General features: G+C 37.8%; 1 protein-coding gene and 1 long non-coding RNA gene across 4 annotated transcripts; both read left to right on the top strand.

The window, feature by feature from the left end:
- The first annotated feature begins 3,577 nt into the window (after positions 1-3,577).
- Positions 3,578-10,767, top strand: LOC112577137 (NAD-dependent protein deacylase sirtuin-5, mitochondrial-like). Its single transcript, XM_025260109.1, is given in 9 exon segments — positions 3,578-4,013; positions 4,610-4,765; positions 5,817-5,915; positions 6,330-6,456; positions 6,814-6,901; positions 7,377-7,462; positions 7,465-7,553; positions 7,831-7,946; positions 8,834-10,767. Coding segments are annotated over 9 exon segments (993 nt in total). The 5' UTR covers positions 3,578-3,857; the 3' UTR covers positions 8,910-10,767.
- Positions 10,768-12,915: 2,148 nt separating this feature from the next.
- LOC112577138 lies at positions 12,916-18,878 on the top strand. Of its 3 annotated transcripts, none has more exons than XR_003102012.1 (5): positions 12,916-13,041; positions 16,329-16,637; positions 17,213-17,376; positions 17,773-17,892; positions 18,352-18,878. It is a non-coding gene; the product is annotated as an uncharacterized LOC112577138 (long non-coding RNA). The 3 variants fall into 3 exon arrangements; XR_003102011.1 differs by lacking the exon at positions 12,916-13,041 and adding an exon at positions 15,942-16,036; XR_003102013.1 differs by lacking the exon at positions 12,916-13,041 and adding an exon at positions 16,047-16,091.
- The last annotated feature ends 17 nt before the right edge of the window (positions 18,879-18,895 follow it).

Here is an 18,895-nt window from a genome sequence, read left to right as displayed (position 1 = left end):
GCGAGATACCCAAGACTCTTTCCGACAAGAAAGGTTTATTATTTTACGAAGCTGGTTGATATGGACTTCCTTAGGTATTTGCGCATCAACGTACACACTAAGGGTACCTACTAAATCAGATAATACAAATCATGATTCAGAAATGAAAACGAAGACTCTTTCACCTGTTGCACTCTATGCTTTGTAATAATCAGCATTGCTTCAATTTTATCATCATTCATCGTAAACTCATTAATCGAAATTCAGTCTGCCACTTATTCAGTACAATATCTAACGCTCTCATCAGCCAGCGACTTCGGACAGGGCAATGGAATCGTCTGCATAGCGGTGATAACGAATAACACCAGACGGAATAATAAAACCATGAGGGTGCAAATCGTTAACAGAATAACCAAAGCTAATAGTTATGCACGACTTACGAAAGGCTGGACTGGTAAATCTCGAAAAGATCTTTACTTTCCAAATAACATAAGAGCTTCCATCAAAGATCCTCTTTCCTTCCGTGTCCTCCCTTCCTCCAGGTGAAGTTGTCTCTCCTGCCGTTTTCGACCTCCTTGGAACCTGTAACAAGGCAACGTGTCACCAACGGTAAACAATCTTATTTGCAATCTTATTTGCTTGCATTACCAAGATTCAAGATTTTTTATTCTGTCATCCTCGAAGGGGTATTGAGATATTAAAAATACATCCATACATGTTCATACACATTCCTGTCTTAATAAATCGTATCTATTATTCAATACATACACAACTGGTTGGTTTATGACATCTAATAAAAAAAAAAAAAAGGAGCAGCAGCAGCAGCAGCAGCAGCAACAACAACAGAAAATAAAAAGAAACAAAATCTTTCCATTATCCACTCATTCTTTCCTTCTTCCAGCCCTCCTCGTGTATACCTGTATATGTAGTCACGTAAATTAAAGTATATGAACACATGTAAACAAAGGATAAACATGCTTGTGTTCTCTCTCACTGTCCTTCACATACATTCTGTGTTCTTACTATTTCCTTAGCCCTCATGAGTACTGTACATATTAGAGAGTTTGAGATTTGCGACGCGTAGGGAAAACTTGTACAGCAAAGGCAAAGGCCCCCTATAGGCTTACTCGTTGTGAGAAAGCAAGTGAGATTTAAAGAAAAACAAGAACAAGCTAGTTTTTGAAAACACCAGTCCTGAATCATGTTAGGTTCCCGTGGCTTAAATCTTAATCTCTTTCTCACAACGAGTACGTATTGCAGTTCCTTATGAGCGAAAAGGGAGTTGTAATATCTCTGAGAGCAGAGACTGAACATTAATATCGTCTTGGACTTGCAGTTATTGTTGTGTTGTGTCAAGCTAAAAGTAGAAAGACCTTTTGCCTTATCAAACGGCTCAAAGCACGTCCTACATGCAGGTCCGTGACTCAGACCTTAGGGACTGGGGTCACTCGCATTCCTTCCCCTCATAGCTTGGTGACCTTGTGGGTAACACACAGCTGCCATTTTTTACATACGCATGTATCAATAAGAAGTTTTGTCTATACTTAAGCTAGTATCCCATAGTTTTAAATCATGTTATGCTCATCTCCGACGCATCAGTATGATCCGAACACATCTTCCAAATAATCCTGCCGTTTATCTTCCTTGTCCTTTCTTGCATCGACTACTGTAACTCTTTTTTTACTGGTCTTTCTAACCATCTCAGTGGCGTAGGAGGGCAACGAAGGCAGCCTTCCTCCCCTTCTCAAGAAAGATACTAAGGGAACAAGAATGTGTAATCATGTGTTCGTATTATCTAATTTGGTACATGATATGCTTTAGTCGATGGGTCATATAATTCTATGATTTATATTATTGAACATCAACTTACAAGGACAAAGTAAAAAAAAAAAGGTAACATAGAGGATTTTCTCTTGAGGGAAATTCCGTGTTACAGTTGAGTAAAAAGATAACAGCTACAGGCGTTCCGACTTCTATCGTGAGTCCAGTAACATGGAGCAACACCAGAAAAACAATATGAAAGTATATGCATAAAGAAAATCAGTTAATATCTGGCATTGATCCCTACGAAGTCAACTAAGCGTCGAATATTTCAAAATGAACGTTCGTGTTGTGATTTTGTAATCTGTTCAACTTACAATCTAGTCGTGACAAGAGTTTACAGAAATGACAAAAAGTTTAGAGATGCATATTCAACGCACGCGTTTATTATCCAAGTGTTATAACAAAGCAAAACAAAGCAAAAAAAAAAGTGAAGGAGGAAAAGGAAATGTTTACTCTGTAGATCTGACTATGAGCGAAAAGGAACAAGGAAAACATTGGGCTGAATAGTTTTAGTAAAGGTAATGAATTCCAAGTCAATATAATGGGGATGACCATAAATGAAAATGTAAATTTAGCCAGCAGTGACAGTGCAAAAATAAATAAAACCCAATGAGTGCAGGGCGAAGTGTAATTATACTGCATATATGCCTTGTTACATGAAACGTAGTATTGATGTGTGTAATGATAGTCGACGCTTTAGCGCTTATGATTTTCGTGAATACAATAATTATCTTCTGTGAGATAATATTAATTTCTCTAAGATATACTTTTACACATTGGTCCTTTTACTCTTTATAGAAAATTTACTACCGCATTTTAAAAATTGTAATGTTATTTTCGCTGCGCCAGATTACCGTAAATTTTGGTCTGTTGAGCGCTTGTGTTTAGAAGCCGCACGCACTAAATTTTTTTCTATATCTCTACTTTTTTCCACAAATAAGCCGAACAAATAAGGCTGCAAATATATATATACAACTTGAAAGCTGTTTGGTAGGCATTTCGACGTCTCGTTTTCGGCATGATGATCGAGGGTGTGTGCTTCAGCAGCTGATCTGAAGACTTCAATTGTATGCGACTTTGATTTAAAAATGTGAACAGTTAACACTGTAACAACGTAAAGAGTTAACACTTTAACATGGAGATCACCGAAAAATTATTCGAAATCTGAAAAAATCCGCTGTTTAAAGATGGAGACAACTATCGCAGTTTATTGGAAGTCGCGGTCTTATTAGCCGAAATTTGCGATTATAAAATTCATCAGATATTTGCCTTTCCAGCGTATAAAAAAAAAAACTGCTTGAGCACGTGACCCTCGACGCGAGTTGGGAGTTATTTAAAATAGAAGTGCATGACTGAATTCTTTCACGAACAGTTTGAAATTTGAACAAGAATTGTTCCTCGGATGATAAAGATAGGTTAACATTGAAAAAATATCTACTAAAAATTAATACAACGGAGAATTTCATGTGCTCTGAAACTATAGGTGACATTAAACATCTGGAGCTGTACATTAATTATTTCTATATTATATAGTATATGTGTGTCATGATTTAGATGTTCCCCCTTTCTGAAAACGAAAAAAATAAACACATGCACAAAAAGTAAAGTCCATGCTCAATTCTAACACCACATAATGTAAAAGTTCTGAACCAAATGTAGTAAACTTGGTTTACGGTCTTTGCCTATGAGTTGATCTTGTCATTGTCATTACATCGTCACTGTAGACATAACGTTGTCACAGCTGCAAAAGAGTTACCTTGATGGCCTCTTTCAAGGAAGGTAACTCTCACTTCTTGGTATATTCTCGGTTTGTTACTTTCCATACGTTAGTAAAAAGCATGTCTCCAAACCTCCCAACAGAGTTTTTATGTATCCATTCAAACAATCACCACGAAACCCCTGAATAATACTGGCGTGCCTGCAACAAAGACTGATCCTGATTCTTTGTGCTGTGAACATGAAATAACAAAAGAACCCTTACTCGTCTTTGGGAGTAGGAGGAAAGTCTGCTGCTGAGTCTCTGTTGTCGATAAGGAAGCCGCTCGCCAAATCAGATGTCTGTCTTTGCACGTTGCTTTGGGGGCAGTAGTTCTATTGTAAACTTTCTCGAGTCAGGTTGTAGACTCGGAAATACATATACCATCACTCATTTTCGATTGCAGCGTACTGTCGTCTGCCAGATTACTGGAACCATTTGCTTTGCAAACATGGTAATAACCTTTGTTTACCCTTCTTGGTAATTAATAGTGTGATCCCCAGTAGAGTTACAAGAAGTCTGCATTTGAAAGTATTCTGCCTTTTGTGAAAATTTTAAATGTTTTCCTAGTGCAATGAGCGTTCACTAAATATATGCTAACAATAATCAAGTATGCTCGACACAAATTGTTTCAGAACTTATAAAGTAGTATTGTTTCCCTATAAACTTAATAATTGTATATTTTAACTATGCACTTGAAGTTAGAATGGCACTTTTTATACAAGTTCTTTTCAGGGTTAGAGTTAAGTTCAACTTCTATCAAGTTTAATTAAATAGTCATATGGCCAAATTCCATACCATTTTAAGTTTTCTTTCAGTTTCAATTAAAAGCATTGTGTAAACAAATTTATTCACCTAATACTCCCATATATTTTTATTTGTATTTTCCCTTTATTCCTTATAACTCCCTGATGAATATCTTATCTATTCACTCTTGTCTAGGATTTCTAGGGAATAGAAATATCTTATATTTTCTTTGACCTGTTCTGTCCAAGATTAGTTAATTAAGCTTCTTAATTAGTCTTGTGTGTTGATCTTTATTCTACCAAGGCACGCCAGTCTCCAAGTTCTGATATGGCGGCATTCCGTGAGCAGTTTGCAAAAGCCAAGCACATTGTTGTACTCACAGGTGCTGGTGTCAGTGCTGAAAGTGGTGTGCCAACATTTCGAGGTGCAGGAGGTTTCTGGCGTAAATATCAGGCACAGGTGAACAAGGAAATGAAAAAAATAAACTGAGGGGGAAATCTATTCTCTTATTTTTCTCATTAAGAGTGAAAGACTGGAAGTAAAGCAGAACTTTTCAAATTCTGTGTTTATAAGCATATCATTTTAATACATTATGATGTAACATTTTCCTCATTCTTTAAAAAAATATACTGTAGACTATCTTGAAAGAGAAACTGTACTACTTTAAACTGTAAGCATTTTCCATAATGTTTTACTGTTTTTTTTCTAATTTTTAATATTTTTTTATATAAAATGGTTGTTTTCCTAACGTAAGTCAAGATCTTGGTTTCCCAATAAGTAAGATAACTCCACATAAAAAATTTGCTTTATGGGATCTGAAAACATAATTAGTTTTGGTTGACAGTCTCATTTTTTAAGACATTTTGTAATAAAGCAGACAGGCAATTAGGTGGTACGAAATGTCATTAACATACTTTTACGTTATGAAAGTATGACATCAACAAATGTACACTGATTTATACTTTTTTTTGTTTTGCTCTTACCAATAATATTTCCAGTATTTATTATTGGGAATGGTAGGTGTGGAGGAGAGGGTAGGGGTGCAGTACCTCCTGCAGTTTTAAGTGAGGATGTTGTGAGCTTCCAACAATTTTAACTTTCAGGTGTTGAAAACCATGTACATTTTATAAGAAATCCTGCTCAAGATATAGATCTATTGAGAGATTTCTAGATAGAATTTGCAGAATGTAGATTTTGAAGAGTTGACATGTATTTGTTTAATATACTTACATTTATTTAAGTATAATTATATTTTTATAAGACACAACAGAGAGGAACAATATACATGTGTACATGGTTATCATATATATTACATATATATCATATATGGTTAATATCTATTATTCCTTTGTATTTGCATTTTTCTTTTTATTAATAGTGCTTTGAGCCCGCCTTTAATGGTAGGGAAAAGGGCTTTACAAATTAACCTTATTATTATTATTTTTACTATTATTTATAATGTAGACATGCGAATACAGGCAAACTTACACAGGGTTTTGTCTTTCCACAGGATTTGGCAACACCTGAAGCATTCAAACGCAATCCTTCTTTGGTGTGGGAATTTTATCATTATCGTCGTGAAGTCATGCTCTCAAAGACACCTAATCCAGTAAGATATTCAGTTTTATACAAATAATGATCTCTTTCATTTAAGTAAGCAATGGCAAACACATTCATTTAATTTGTAAAATGGGACAAAGAAACAATACATATTTTGAACAGGAAAAAAATGAAAGTTCTTCATGTTTCTGTTTTCCTGCTAGGCTTTATATTTGGATCGCATCTATTCAGAACTCTGTCATGAAATCTGTAGTAAATTCACATCGTTCTGTTGAATCCAGTCTAGCATATGGATGAAAAAGATTAGCAGATGTAATACTTAAATATTGCACCAATATATCCATGTTTATCAGTGGTTTAATGTCAATATGGCAACATACATGCACATTTATAAATGCATGCAGAACAATCTCCACACAAATGAAAAAAAAAAATTTCATTTTGCTAAGTCTCATTTATACAGGCCCACATTGCTATAGCAGAATGTGAAAAAAGGCTTGCTGCTCAAGGGCGACGTATTGTGGTTATAACACAGAACATCGATGAACTTCATGAAAGGGCTGGTTCTAAAAACATTCTGGAACTTCATGGTCAGATCTTGTTTTCTTAACAAGTGCATGTTATTGTAGAAATTTATTAAGTTTTTATTTGTATCACAGTTGCAAACTACAAAAACAAAGTGGGAGAAAGCAGTAGGCAAAGTGATCACCAGCCATTAGAAATCTCTTTATTTTTATCTGCAGCTTGGTAAATTTAATCATGTTCAAAGATTTTCTGAAAGCTGATTAATATTTAATTACAATTTTTTTTTCGTTGTTGTTGAAACAAATTGTATCTGATTTTTCTTGAAGAAGATGGGAGGGGGTGTTGGGAGGCATGCTTTTATCTTGTTCTGTTCTGACCTTAGTGTGTTTATGTGCATGTATATGTGTGTTATATTTATTAAGGTAACCTTTTCACTACACGCTGCACTAAATGCAAAGATGTCAAAGTCAACAAAGATAGCCCTATCTGTCCTGCACTTTCTGGAAAAGGGTAAGAAAAGTGTAAATTATCAGTGAATTTTTAGTAAATGCTTTAAGAGTTATAAATGTGATAAGCTTTAGGCAAAAGGGCAACAGGGATACACTATCCCTGGGTATCACCTAAAGAGGAGCATGACCTAAGCTGCTGCTCTATCCCCTATTATAATGCAGTAAAACTGGACTCAGTAAGCCTTAGCTTCACATTGCTTATTGACATCTCAAATTTCATAAATACTAAAGACCTGTATCCCCTCCATAATTTTCTTTCATGGTGCAGCAGCGAGTAACTTATTTGTTATCAAAGCTGTAGTAGTTCATGCTACTCATTAACAAAAATATTTCTTTAATTTTGCCAAAATTAGACAAGATCATGCTACCTTACTTGAAAAATTAACAAGCATACAGCAAAAGTTTTACACTTTATCTGAAATGCTAGTTAGTTTTTTCCTCAATCCTTCTTACTGTTTTAATGGTCTTTGGCTCAGACTGCCCGATGCAGATGCCCCAGATGCTCGTATACCTGAGTCAGAGCTGCCACGATGCATGCAGCAAGGATGTAATGGGCTTTTGAGGCCCATGTTGTTTGGTTTGGAGAATCTCTGGATCCTCAGGTCTTGGCAAAAACTGATTATGAACTGGAAAACTGTGATCTATGCTTGGTGGTGAGTTTACAGGAGCACTGCACTCTCGCTATGTCAATCTGGTTGCAAAGTCAACAAAGGGAATAATGAGAACATAGTTTCATTACATGAATAAGTTAATGTCACCATGGTATCTTGAAGCTGTTTTATCACCTAAAACCTATGAATCTATTTTGGTGTCAACCAAACTAGAAATGTGTAGATTATCTTTGACTATATGATATGCACACTGCCTTGGATAATCTAAAATATCTTAAGTAGGGATTGATAATGTGCATGATGACAACTGTGTTCTCAGGTGGGTACCTCTTCTGTCGTGTATCCTGCAGCCATGTTTGCCCCACAGGTAGCTGCCAGAGGAGTACCAGTAGCTGAATTTAACATGGAACATACACCTGTGACCCACAGTCTTGGGTAAGTGGTTTGGGCAGGTTCACCAGATCTGGGTGAGACTCTGCCATGCGTTGTCTTCATTTTGTTTGAATAGACCTAACTGTTTATGAGGCGAATGTAGTTCTTTAACCTTCTGGCTATTGGGAGGAAGAGATGCTAGAGACTGCATTCTTGGAGCCAGATTTTGCTTCTTTTTATGGTGAAGGTATCATGTATCCTCTCTCTCATTGCCTTTCCTTCCCCAACCTTATAATGGGGTCAGGTACTCATTCAACAACTTTGTCAACCTACAAAAGTATACTCCTCGTGTAAGTATCAAACTGACTTGTGCTTATCCTCTGGATTTAAAGGCCAGCACTTTTACTACTTGGCTCTCCATTTCCCTGTTTATTAAGAAATTACATACATATTCAAGGTATATTTTTTCCCTAACTTATTGCTAAGAAAAACAAAATTAATTTTGATGCCATATGCAGGTAGCGAGTATTTTATTATTAGCTTTTGTTTTGATATTTTTGAAGATAATATTGTTAATTGTGAAAAGTGCATCGTAATTCTAAAAACACAAGGAACAATATTTTTCATTAAGTGAATGCTGGTTGACTCTAAGGAAAAGCTCTGTTCTTCTGTTTTTCCTCTTATTGCGTTTTCAGCACCTGGACTAATATTATGAATAAAAGAGTGAATACATCAGCAGTTGATATCCACACATGCAGTAAAATGTCCAAAATAGGAGTAAAATTGAAATTTATGAGAAACTCGGCAGGCTTTTTAAAGCAGTGCTTCTTGCTAGCTGTGGTTTCCTAGACATTTTCTTTTTCCCTGTTCAGTTTTTCTTATTAGTTATATAGCATGTAATATCTTGTTTTTATTTTACTTTTATTTTTGTGTTTTTGCTTTATGTGCAGATTTCACTTTCAAGGTCCTGCTGGGGTGAATGTACCCATTGCCTTGGCTGCACATGAGTCTGAGAAATTAAAGTGAATCGTAATTCATCATGCTATTTAATGGTCTGGATAAACCATAGTTATTGTTTGTATTTCAATGCTTATGTCGTTTATAATTTGTTTTTGATCAGCTTTGTATGTGTTAATAATAATAAATGTGTTATTTATATAGCACATAATCACACTCATGAAGGAGCATGCTCTCAGTGCTTGGCAGGCAGGAGACATGGACAATATACAAAGGACGGAAGGAAAAACAACTCAGCAGACAAATTATGAAAGACAAACGTATAAGACACAAAGAGGTATCAGGAAACAAAGTAAGAATGGAGAGTGTCATAAATCTGCAGAGAAAGAAAAGCATGCAAGCTAGTCAATTTGCTATAATTATGCTATTGACAACTATGTTAATTGGTGTAAGAAATACTGCTCGTGAAACAGATGTGTTTTTAGTGCATGTTGAAAGGATTAGATGGTGGGTAGATGGCAGATATGCAAAGGAAGAAAGTTCCACTATTTTACAGCACAGTAACTAGAAATCTGGAGATCATATGCTGCTGTTCTGGTGATAAAAACAATTGTTGAAACATTGTAATATTTCAAGTACATATTTTAATTATTTATTTTATATTATATTACTTGAAGTATAGTTTCAAAGAATCTGCTCTGTGATATTTATGATAGTTAATGTCGGCTGTATAACTGCTTATGCAGAGCATTATTTGTCTGCCACATGCCTGGTGACTGTTCATATTGTATCTGATTTGTTAATATAATACGATATTCAATTATATAATCGACTTGATTCGTGATGCAGCATCACCGAATTATCTGTTATCCAGAGTGCAAGAGATTTGTTTTATGTGCAAATGGACCATTAGAGAGACTTATTTTTGAAGTATTTTTGTGAGTTCAATAAACTCTTTTAGATGGTGGGTTGTAGGTCTTTTACAAAAATGTTGTCCATAAGCAACAAACACTTATTGTGTAAGGTGTAAACTGAATGAATGCCTTTCAAGTGCCTATTATTCTTTTCACAGTTTTTTTTTTGTTTTTTGACTCAGTTCTGCACGAATTTTGTACAGTGATGTGACGAGAACTTTCTGGAGTTAAATGTAAACAAAACAAAAGAAATAAATAGAGACTTTAGGAGAATCAATAGATGATTTTGTTGCTTCTAGTGTGATACATAGTAAACCATTGAAACTGTTAACACTTTCATGTACCTGGGAACTATTTTTGATTGCCATCTCAAATGGAATTTTGACACCGAACACATTGTGAAATGTGGCTAACAAAGACTGTACCTTGTGTGTAAGCTAATAGCTTTTCAGTTAGTCAAGCAATCTTAAGGCGGTTCTCCCAGTCGTTTAATTATTTAGAGTCTTCTAGCTTTTTCATTTGTATGCTGGTTTCTCAATCACATCCATGATAGGAATAGTCAGAACAGTATTGTCCACATCTATTCTAGGGTAATTGGTATCAAAGAGAGGGATTTATCTTCTTTCTGTTGCCAACAAATAATAAAGAAAGCATCCCGTATTTTGTCAATACCTGAACATGTACTAACGAGAGAATTTGTATTAAGCTCAGTTAAACGTTATGCAATTGAATATATGTAAAAGCAATAGGCACCTGAAATCGTTTGGGCCATCAGCAGTCCAACTGCTCAACCTCAGATGAATGGTCAGTGGTGTGTGTGAGCGTTGTTGTAGATGTTCACATAAATGGCCTTGATGTAAGTTTTTTTTAATGATTGTCATTTGTTCACTTGTTGACATTTTTTTTAACCCTGCACCTTGGAACGAACTTTTATTTTTAACTTTTTGTGACTAGAGCACCTTGGCATGTTCAACTTGCCCATTGAGACAAATAAAGTTGATCATTGTCATTGACCTATCCCTGTGTATTGCTGACTGGACTGGACAAACACACACCCTACCCCTCACAAACACACAAGATAGAAAACAAAATAATTGTGAATTGATTCATGCAGTCAAAGATATTACTTCTTTATGTTGCTGTTATTTGGACTGTGTGCTTGGCTGGCTACACACAAAAATAAAAAAAAATTATAAAAGGATTAAGTAATTTAAATACTTCGAGGGGCGAATACTGATATGGCATTGGTTTCCTAAACGACAAATGAACCCCTTCTCCCTAGATTTATACTTGAGGAAAAAGAAATAGAGCTGTCAGTAATACAAGCACGTGTGTTGGACTTCCTTCTTAGTCCACGTTCGCTGCAGCTGTCGACGTGGCAAAGTGCAGCAGCACGCTCAGTCCTTTTATGCCGGTTCAACGGCTCGATTCCCAAATGCTCAGGCTATTTTGTGCGTTAAGGTCTAGTAAACAACTTGGGGTTTTTACGAGTTAGTGACAGAAAACATTTCATGGAGCGTGTCAATTCCTAGAATATCGCTGCACTTTCGGTTTGATGTTTGGTTTCGCATGTGTGAGGGCGAATGAACAGGCTTCATACATAGACAAAACGGACTGCAAGTGTGATAACTTTAAAACATACAAGCATTGATCCGATAGCAATTTTTAGATACATCTTAGTGTCCCTCGCATTGATAGTAGGTTCATCTGTAAGTCGTCAGTCATAGGTCACCGTGGCCTCATTGAGAGCGTATTGAGAGTCACTTATGAGGCGAAAGGCGTTGTTGTCTGGTTTATGAGCAGAAGGTTGCCTCTGTCAGGAACTCCACCCCACACACCCCTGCCCACCAACTATATATAGACTGATTCGTGATTGATCAAGGAAAGTAAAAGGCAGGGGGAAGAAGATGGTTGGGTTCCCCCTTCCATCTGCCCCAACCACATCCTCTAGACACGATGAATCACTTACAATTCCCTTTATTCTTCCAGGCTTTGGCTGTATGTTCATCTATTTCAGTGTAAGCTGTTGGTCTTAAGTTGTTGACTTTTAGTCATCCGTGATTCGTCGAAACATTCGATGTTTGATGTTTAGAAGAGATTTCTCGTTCTCTGGGAGAGTTTTGAAGTCGAGCGAACTTCTCCCAAGTCGAAGGCACTCGGCAGATGAAAACAGATATGTCTCCTCGGAAACAACGTCAACGCTACTGTATTAGCTGCACATCATCTCTCATCCTCGAATCTACTGTGGAAACATTTCTTAGAACTGTCATTTCTGACTGCCGACACGATCCAGCACTGTCCGCCAGATACCAAGAATTTTTTTTTCTTTTGGTGCATGCACTATATATGGTTATAGTCAACCCAACTTCAAATTAAATTCTATTTTTAAATACAAGCATTTTCGTTTGCCTTATACTTTTGTATAAGTGCCTGTCGAAACAAAAATGAATAATTTAACATTTTAAATTTACTAGTGTGCCAATCACTTGACATTTTGACAAAGTGACGATGGAGATTGCCACTCAACACGATCCATGATGTGTGCGTGTAATTTCCTGTTTCTTTTTGCTTTTGAGTTTTGTGTTTATGTGCTTTTAGCGTGGGAACGAACATATAGTCGCGACTGTTAAAGTATTTTCAGCCATACGCCGCTGACAGGAGGGGCGAGGGCTCTGAAAGGTCACGGTGACCTGCTTGGTGCTATGGCCTGTTTAGACATCACAGGTGAGTGTATATGGAGCTCCCCCGCAAGAAGAGAGATAATGTATTCGTGTGTGCACACGGCGAAGCAGAATTCAACTTTGAGGAGACTAAATATATATATATAGCGTTAAATGTCAAAGATGGAGTATAAGTTTGACAAAGTATGGAAACTTTGCTTCACTCACGTATCTAAACACATTACTACCACAACCTGGCAACACACAAGCACGCTCACACACAAACATTTTTTTTTAACCCCCAGCAAAGTTCGCCCTAAGAAGGCATATGGCTGCTTGCAGAGTCCACCGTCCACCGAGTGTGCTTTTTTTTTTTTTTTTTTGAAAGATGGGCAGATGCTATGTTACCAGTTTGACTGTTGACTTATGTAGACTTGATAAGATACATTACCTGAAGCAACGCTGAGGTGTGCTCCGTTGTGACCTGCTTTAAGTTGCGTGTTGTGTGACGTCAGCGCTGTGCAATTGGGCTCACCTCCTCAGGTGACAAACCTTCTGTCATTTGTCATACGCAGCTGCGCGCTCGGCATAAATTATAGGACAAGACTGATCAAAGATTTTGAAAAGGTTGGTCTTTTATTTTAAAAATTAGAATGCATGGCGTTAATCAGAGTCACACTGTCGTCAGAGTTGATGTTGTCAATGCATCAGATGAACCCTGACTGTTGCACAGTGATAGATACCGACAGCAATCTCTTGCCTCATATTATATCGTTACTGAATATATGTTCATTTTGCTTCACTGTAGTTAAAGAAGTCGAGGTAATGAAGTGAGTTATTGTGGAGATGGTATTAACGATCAACCTGTCCTTGATTTTCTATCACAAACAAGGCTAACAGACGAATTTGAAAACGGTTTGATCCATAGAATTTATTAACATGGCGTGGTTCAAAATTTTTGTCCAAGCTTAGACAAATAATGTCATACCTCAAACGTTAGCTGTGGGAAAGAGAAGTTCCCAAAACAAAACAATATCTTTCTTAAACCATTTACCACAGAACTGTGTTGTTACATTTTAATTTTCAGTAATGGTCTTCGTGAATAAAATCAGTTGCTTGCATGGAAAGAACCATTTTTTTTATTATACTGTAATCATAACACTTTTGATGAGGGATGGTAATACAGAAGTGACGGTTAACAATGTGTATTCCATGAACTATTTTTGTAGGCTTAAAAAATATCGTTAGTAATTCTTTAAAGTACAAAGAAAAAGGAAATACACCAAAATTATAAACTGAACACATTTAAATTACGGCCACCTAAAGTCATCTGACTTTCAACAAACGATTCTAACCCTAACCCAGCAGTTACCAAAATAATATACGATACGAAATCATAAATTATTACTAAAAAAAAATAAAATAAAAAAGATTTCCACTCTGCGCTGTTTGCACTCATTACAGTCTGACTGTAACTGTAAATGTTAGACACTTCAGCGTTATCAATTCACTTTTGCGGTTTCAGACAGGTGTTCACAAAGATATGACACCTAGTCCATCGTATATTTCGTGGCTGACAGTACTTAACCCTACCCCGACACACACCTGAGAACACGAGCGACTATCAAGAGCTTCTCATGCTCCGTGAAGTGGACTTCCTAGAGATAAGCCTTCCTCTGAGTTTTGTCTTCTATGTGGGAGTCAAATTTATGCAGGCCGACGGGTTTTTGACTGGCTTGAAACGGAATTTCTATAATTTACAATGTTATAAACAAGAAAGGGTGTGTATGTGCGCGTGTGGGTTGGGTGGTTGTGAGAGTTTCTATTCATGCTCATTTTTCGAGGCAAATGTGTGAGTCAGAGGGATTTTTGAGCACGTGACACCGTCATCTCTTGAAACTATTTCAATTGCTTCCTGCAGCGCATGAGTATGAGCACTCAGTGAAGTGTCACATAATCTTGAATATTACATCGCAATACAGTTTTTATTGATACGATTGTCAATTTGCACAGTTTCTTCGGCCCTCAGAAAAAAATGTGGGTCTAGAAAATCAATTAACAAAATATACGATTGCGCACATACATAGTATACTTATGTTTAACGTGAAAATAGGCCTGATACAGCTACATACATGAGTTCGGAGCTGGATCGTAAAATGTAATTAGTTGCTCAGGAGATGACAGTTGATTTCTTACTGATAAAAGCGTTTATCGAATCAACGCCATACACTGCACAATCGTTTCACACTAAAAGCATTTATCTATCTCTACCTTAGGTTCTGTCAGTACCTAAGTTTTAGCAATACATCAGTGCCTGGGGCTTGGCAGTATCACTGTATAACTTGTATACTCCAATACATACATAATTAGGACACTGTGTTCCTTTTAAAATTTAGCCCTCTGGGCGTGGCAAAGAGAATACAGAATGAACACATTTGTTCTGTGCTCGCAATTCGGAAAACTCCCCTGGACTATATTAAGCGTGACCTGCATTGTACTGTGCAAGTTCAAGCCGACAGGAGATATAAGAACTGAAAAAAAAGCAGAGGAAGTTTCACACAGGTCCCTGAACTGTGTCAACAACACTTGCCTGCAGCGTCTCTGCCGCCATATCAGTTTTGTTTCTCGAGGTGGTCAAAGGTAGCAACACAGGATTCCTAAGGTGAGTGGCGCGAACTGAGAAATTGCTGTTAACAACAGGGTGGTTACAACCCACCTGTAAGATAACTCAGGTAAAGCTGACAGGTGATGGTTAGACGACAAACAGTCGAGAGTGCTGCTTGACCTGCGGCTTTGTGTTACTGGCAAAGCCTCATGTGATCGCAAGAACGCTGGCCAAGTTTGTTATTTTTTTTTAATCTTTCTCAGAGACAGATATTCCAAGAAAGAAGGTTTAAATACAGAAATTATTTGAATTAGAAATGTCATCTACTCTGACCGAGCGACATCTGAAAAGCGTGAACGTTGCAGATGAAGGTGCAGGCAGTTGTGACAGGACAAAAGTTTGTGTAACATTTTTATGAACTGTTTCAGAACCGCTGACATGACTGCTACTTGCGATACGGTTGCAGATTGTCAGCGGTTACATTTCTTTCCTTTTATCAGATTAGTGAATGACCACCGGCGATAATACGTGATCAGACCTTACTGTTGTGCCCGACCTATAATAGGATCAACAGCTTTGAGATTACAAGCGGATGTGCAATCAGCGATTACAATAAAAGATCATCTGTAATTACAAATTGGAGAATGCATATTAGGCTGAAGAATCTGTTATTTCTAAAAATTTGTATATTTGTAACAGCATGCTGAAAACGACGGATGCACTTTTCTGAGAGGATGTGTCGTGAAAAACCCAGCAAAGGATTTATTTCCTGATGGAAACTTTTCTTACTCATGCTCAATTCGACACGTAGATATCAAACTATTTTTGTAAATTCTTTAACCTCGGTGACCTTGTGAAGTTTGAGCTCGGCTGAAGCTCAAGGAAGTTTTATTTACAAGGAAGTTATTTTAACGTAAAAAATTCCAAAAGCAGGGAAAATTTATTTACTGCAATAAAGGAAGCTGTAGGGTCTGGTGCAATCAAGATGTGTCACGTGGGTTTTTTGGTTATATAACGGTCTGTATTAGCTCAGTGATCGTCCTCTTGTGTTATCATCTTATAAATTCATCACGTAGTGTGACTATCCTGCATTTATGTATCACTTTCTGTGATCATTTTGTATTTAATATATATTATCCGCTTCCATCCTGCAGTCATTGTGTATCACGCAGTGTGATCATCCTGCTTTCATCGCTCTGATTGTGTTCATCCTGTGTCTGTTACGTAATGTGACCATCCTGCTTTCATTACGTAGCGTGATTATCCTGCTTCTGTCTTGTAGAGTTATTATCTTGTTTTCATTACGCAGTGCGATCCTCCTGCGATTGTGAATCCAGCCACTGATCATGTCTGTCGTCACATGGCCCTTTCACTGACCCCTGCTTGGCTAGAAGACGCAGAACCCATCAAGAATCACAGCGATCATGTCTTCATTAACGATAACGGCAATGACGGGTCCTCTCTTCAAGGTGATCCTGGTTGGCGATGCCGGCGTGGGGAAACTTCTCTCTTTTGCTGCATCCAAGATGAAGACTACATCTTCCGTGAAAACCCCACCACAACGGTGGGCGTGGAAAGCTGCATACATTCTGTGTCTACGGCTAAAGGAGTTGTCAATGTAAGTTAATACTCTTGTTTACAGGCTGGGGGTTCATCGAAGGTATGAAGGAAATCATGTGGGCAGAAGGCGCAATGTGTGTGGGTGTCGCTGGCAATATATAACTTGCGGAGTTTATTTTTACACTTTATTTTACAATCAGTCAGTATTAAATTCTCTGCCAAAAACTCGTTACTGGATAATCTTCACTGGACATCTAAGCAGATAAAGCAGGTCATCAATCAATTTGTGAAAGCAGGATAGATGAGAAAATAATAGAATGTTATAGCTCTTCCAACAGATTCGACGAAAATACCTGTTTTTTAAATACCTGTTTAAGCTGGTTTAATAGTAGTACAAAGAATTTTTTCTACTAAAAAACTGGATTTTTCCACTTCTAAACGTCGGTAATAAGAAGAAAGATGAATGTTGTCGTTGCTGGATTTGTGTTTGCTATTTTATAAATTAGTTTTACTTATAAGTTGAGAAAGATTTTTTCGGGATGACTTTAGTAGCATTTCGTGGTTCATGGGTTCTGGGGGGAAGGGAAGGGGCCGTCTTATCATCGTCTTGACTAACAGAAACTGGTTCTGCAGATGTCGGTGTATGACACAGCAGGCGTGGAGCGGTTTCGAACCTTGACCTCGGAATTACTACCGCAACGCCCACGCTGTCCTGCTGGTTTTCAGTCTGGATGAGCCCGCCTCCCTTTATGGTCTGTCCAGGTGGGAGAGCGAAGTCATGGAGTCAGCTCCTGCAGGTGAGTAATTACAGACTCGATAGCATCTCTGAGACGGTACTTGAATCAGCCGCTTGAGTCAGTCGTTATCACGGCAAGTTTTTTTTCTCAGCCTCTTTGATGACAATGCAGGGTCCAGTTAGTCTCTTTCATCGCAAGTCCTCGGCTTGCGAATTTAGATGACAATACAATCTTTGTTCTCGCCTTTCAATGATTACTACTGGAAAAGAAGACTCCCCTACATGCATTAATAGGAGCTACCGGCTTGTGTTCGTTCCTTCCTTCCTTCCTTCCATTCCTTCCTTCCTTCTTTCCTTCCTTCGTTCTTCCTCCTCTTCCTGATATGCATGCTTGCAATGGTGCTGCCAACATGATCTTACTACGTATGAAACGTCTGTCATATCATTTTACTTACAGCCGTCAAATTTCTAGTGGGAAACAAAGCAGATCTGCATAAAGCGGTACTTCCTGAAGCAATACAAGCTTTTGCGCATGCGCACAACTGTCAGGCGGCATTTTTGACGTCTGCGAAAACACGTGAGTATTGAGATAGCCAATCAAAGCTTGCTCTCCTCAGACTATGTCATCGGTTGATCGCCTAGTAATTTTATCGACATCAAGTGATCACAAATACTTGTAACATATAATTTTATTTAGAAAATTCTAGGCAGAGTACTTAACAAGATTTCTAGACTCTTAAAAGGCATGCCAGGCTGTCTTTGTTTGGCATTGCATCTGCCTCTGGTCCTTTTATAAGTTTTCTGCACGTGTCTGTAAGTACCCGGATGAGATATACGAAGCAGACGACGTCAAGGTACAAGGCAGTAGTAGTCTCCACACATTCAAATAACTGAGTGTAAAGCTTCATTTTGTGCAGCAAACTCTGATTGATCAAGTTCCATTAGCGTCTGAAAGGAATGATTTGGAGAGTCCTGATTCCACAATTTTAAATGAACTTATTAGAGTTTTAACCTGTAATTTCTGTACTAACGACAGGAGAGGGTCTGGATGGGGCTCTGGCTTCGCTGGGAGTGCACCTGATGGAGAAGTATGATCGCCACTCTCATCGGAAGGACGAAGACAGACTGTGGCGAGAAGGTTCGGGCATGCACGTGCACGGCGATGAAAATCGTGGAAGCAAGTGCTGCTGATGCTGTCACGTCAGATGGATCTAAACCTAGGCGAGCAGAACCTAATGGCTCTCGACAATCGCCACGAGTTCCAGGCAGTAGTGACCGACATCGATCCTAAGGGACGCAACTTGTGTGAGGCGAGACATTTTCTGTAGTTATGTCCCTGTACAAGAGGATTCCCTGACCTCGCTGGCGTATTGTCCGTTGTCATGGCTACGTCATGACTTGGAAAATCTGGACAATGAAAAGACTTCCTGAAGCGAATAATCGAAACAAACTGAGGCATGAAGTATTATTTTTTAACTAGTAAAACTAAAGAGAACGGATTTACAAACCACCCTTGACAAGTGAGTTGTGTAAGATTCAGTAAAATGCAGGGTGTATACCGGATTCTGCTTATTTTGTTC

The sequence above is a fragment of the Pomacea canaliculata genome, linkage group LG12 (assembly GCF_003073045.1).
Source record: "Pomacea canaliculata isolate SZHN2017 linkage group LG12, ASM307304v1, whole genome shotgun sequence".
NCBI classification, from domain to species: domain Eukaryota; kingdom Metazoa; phylum Mollusca; class Gastropoda; order Architaenioglossa; family Ampullariidae; genus Pomacea; species Pomacea canaliculata.
The sequence above is the reverse complement of the archived record's forward strand: the minus strand, read 5'-3'. Positions and strand labels throughout refer to the sequence as shown.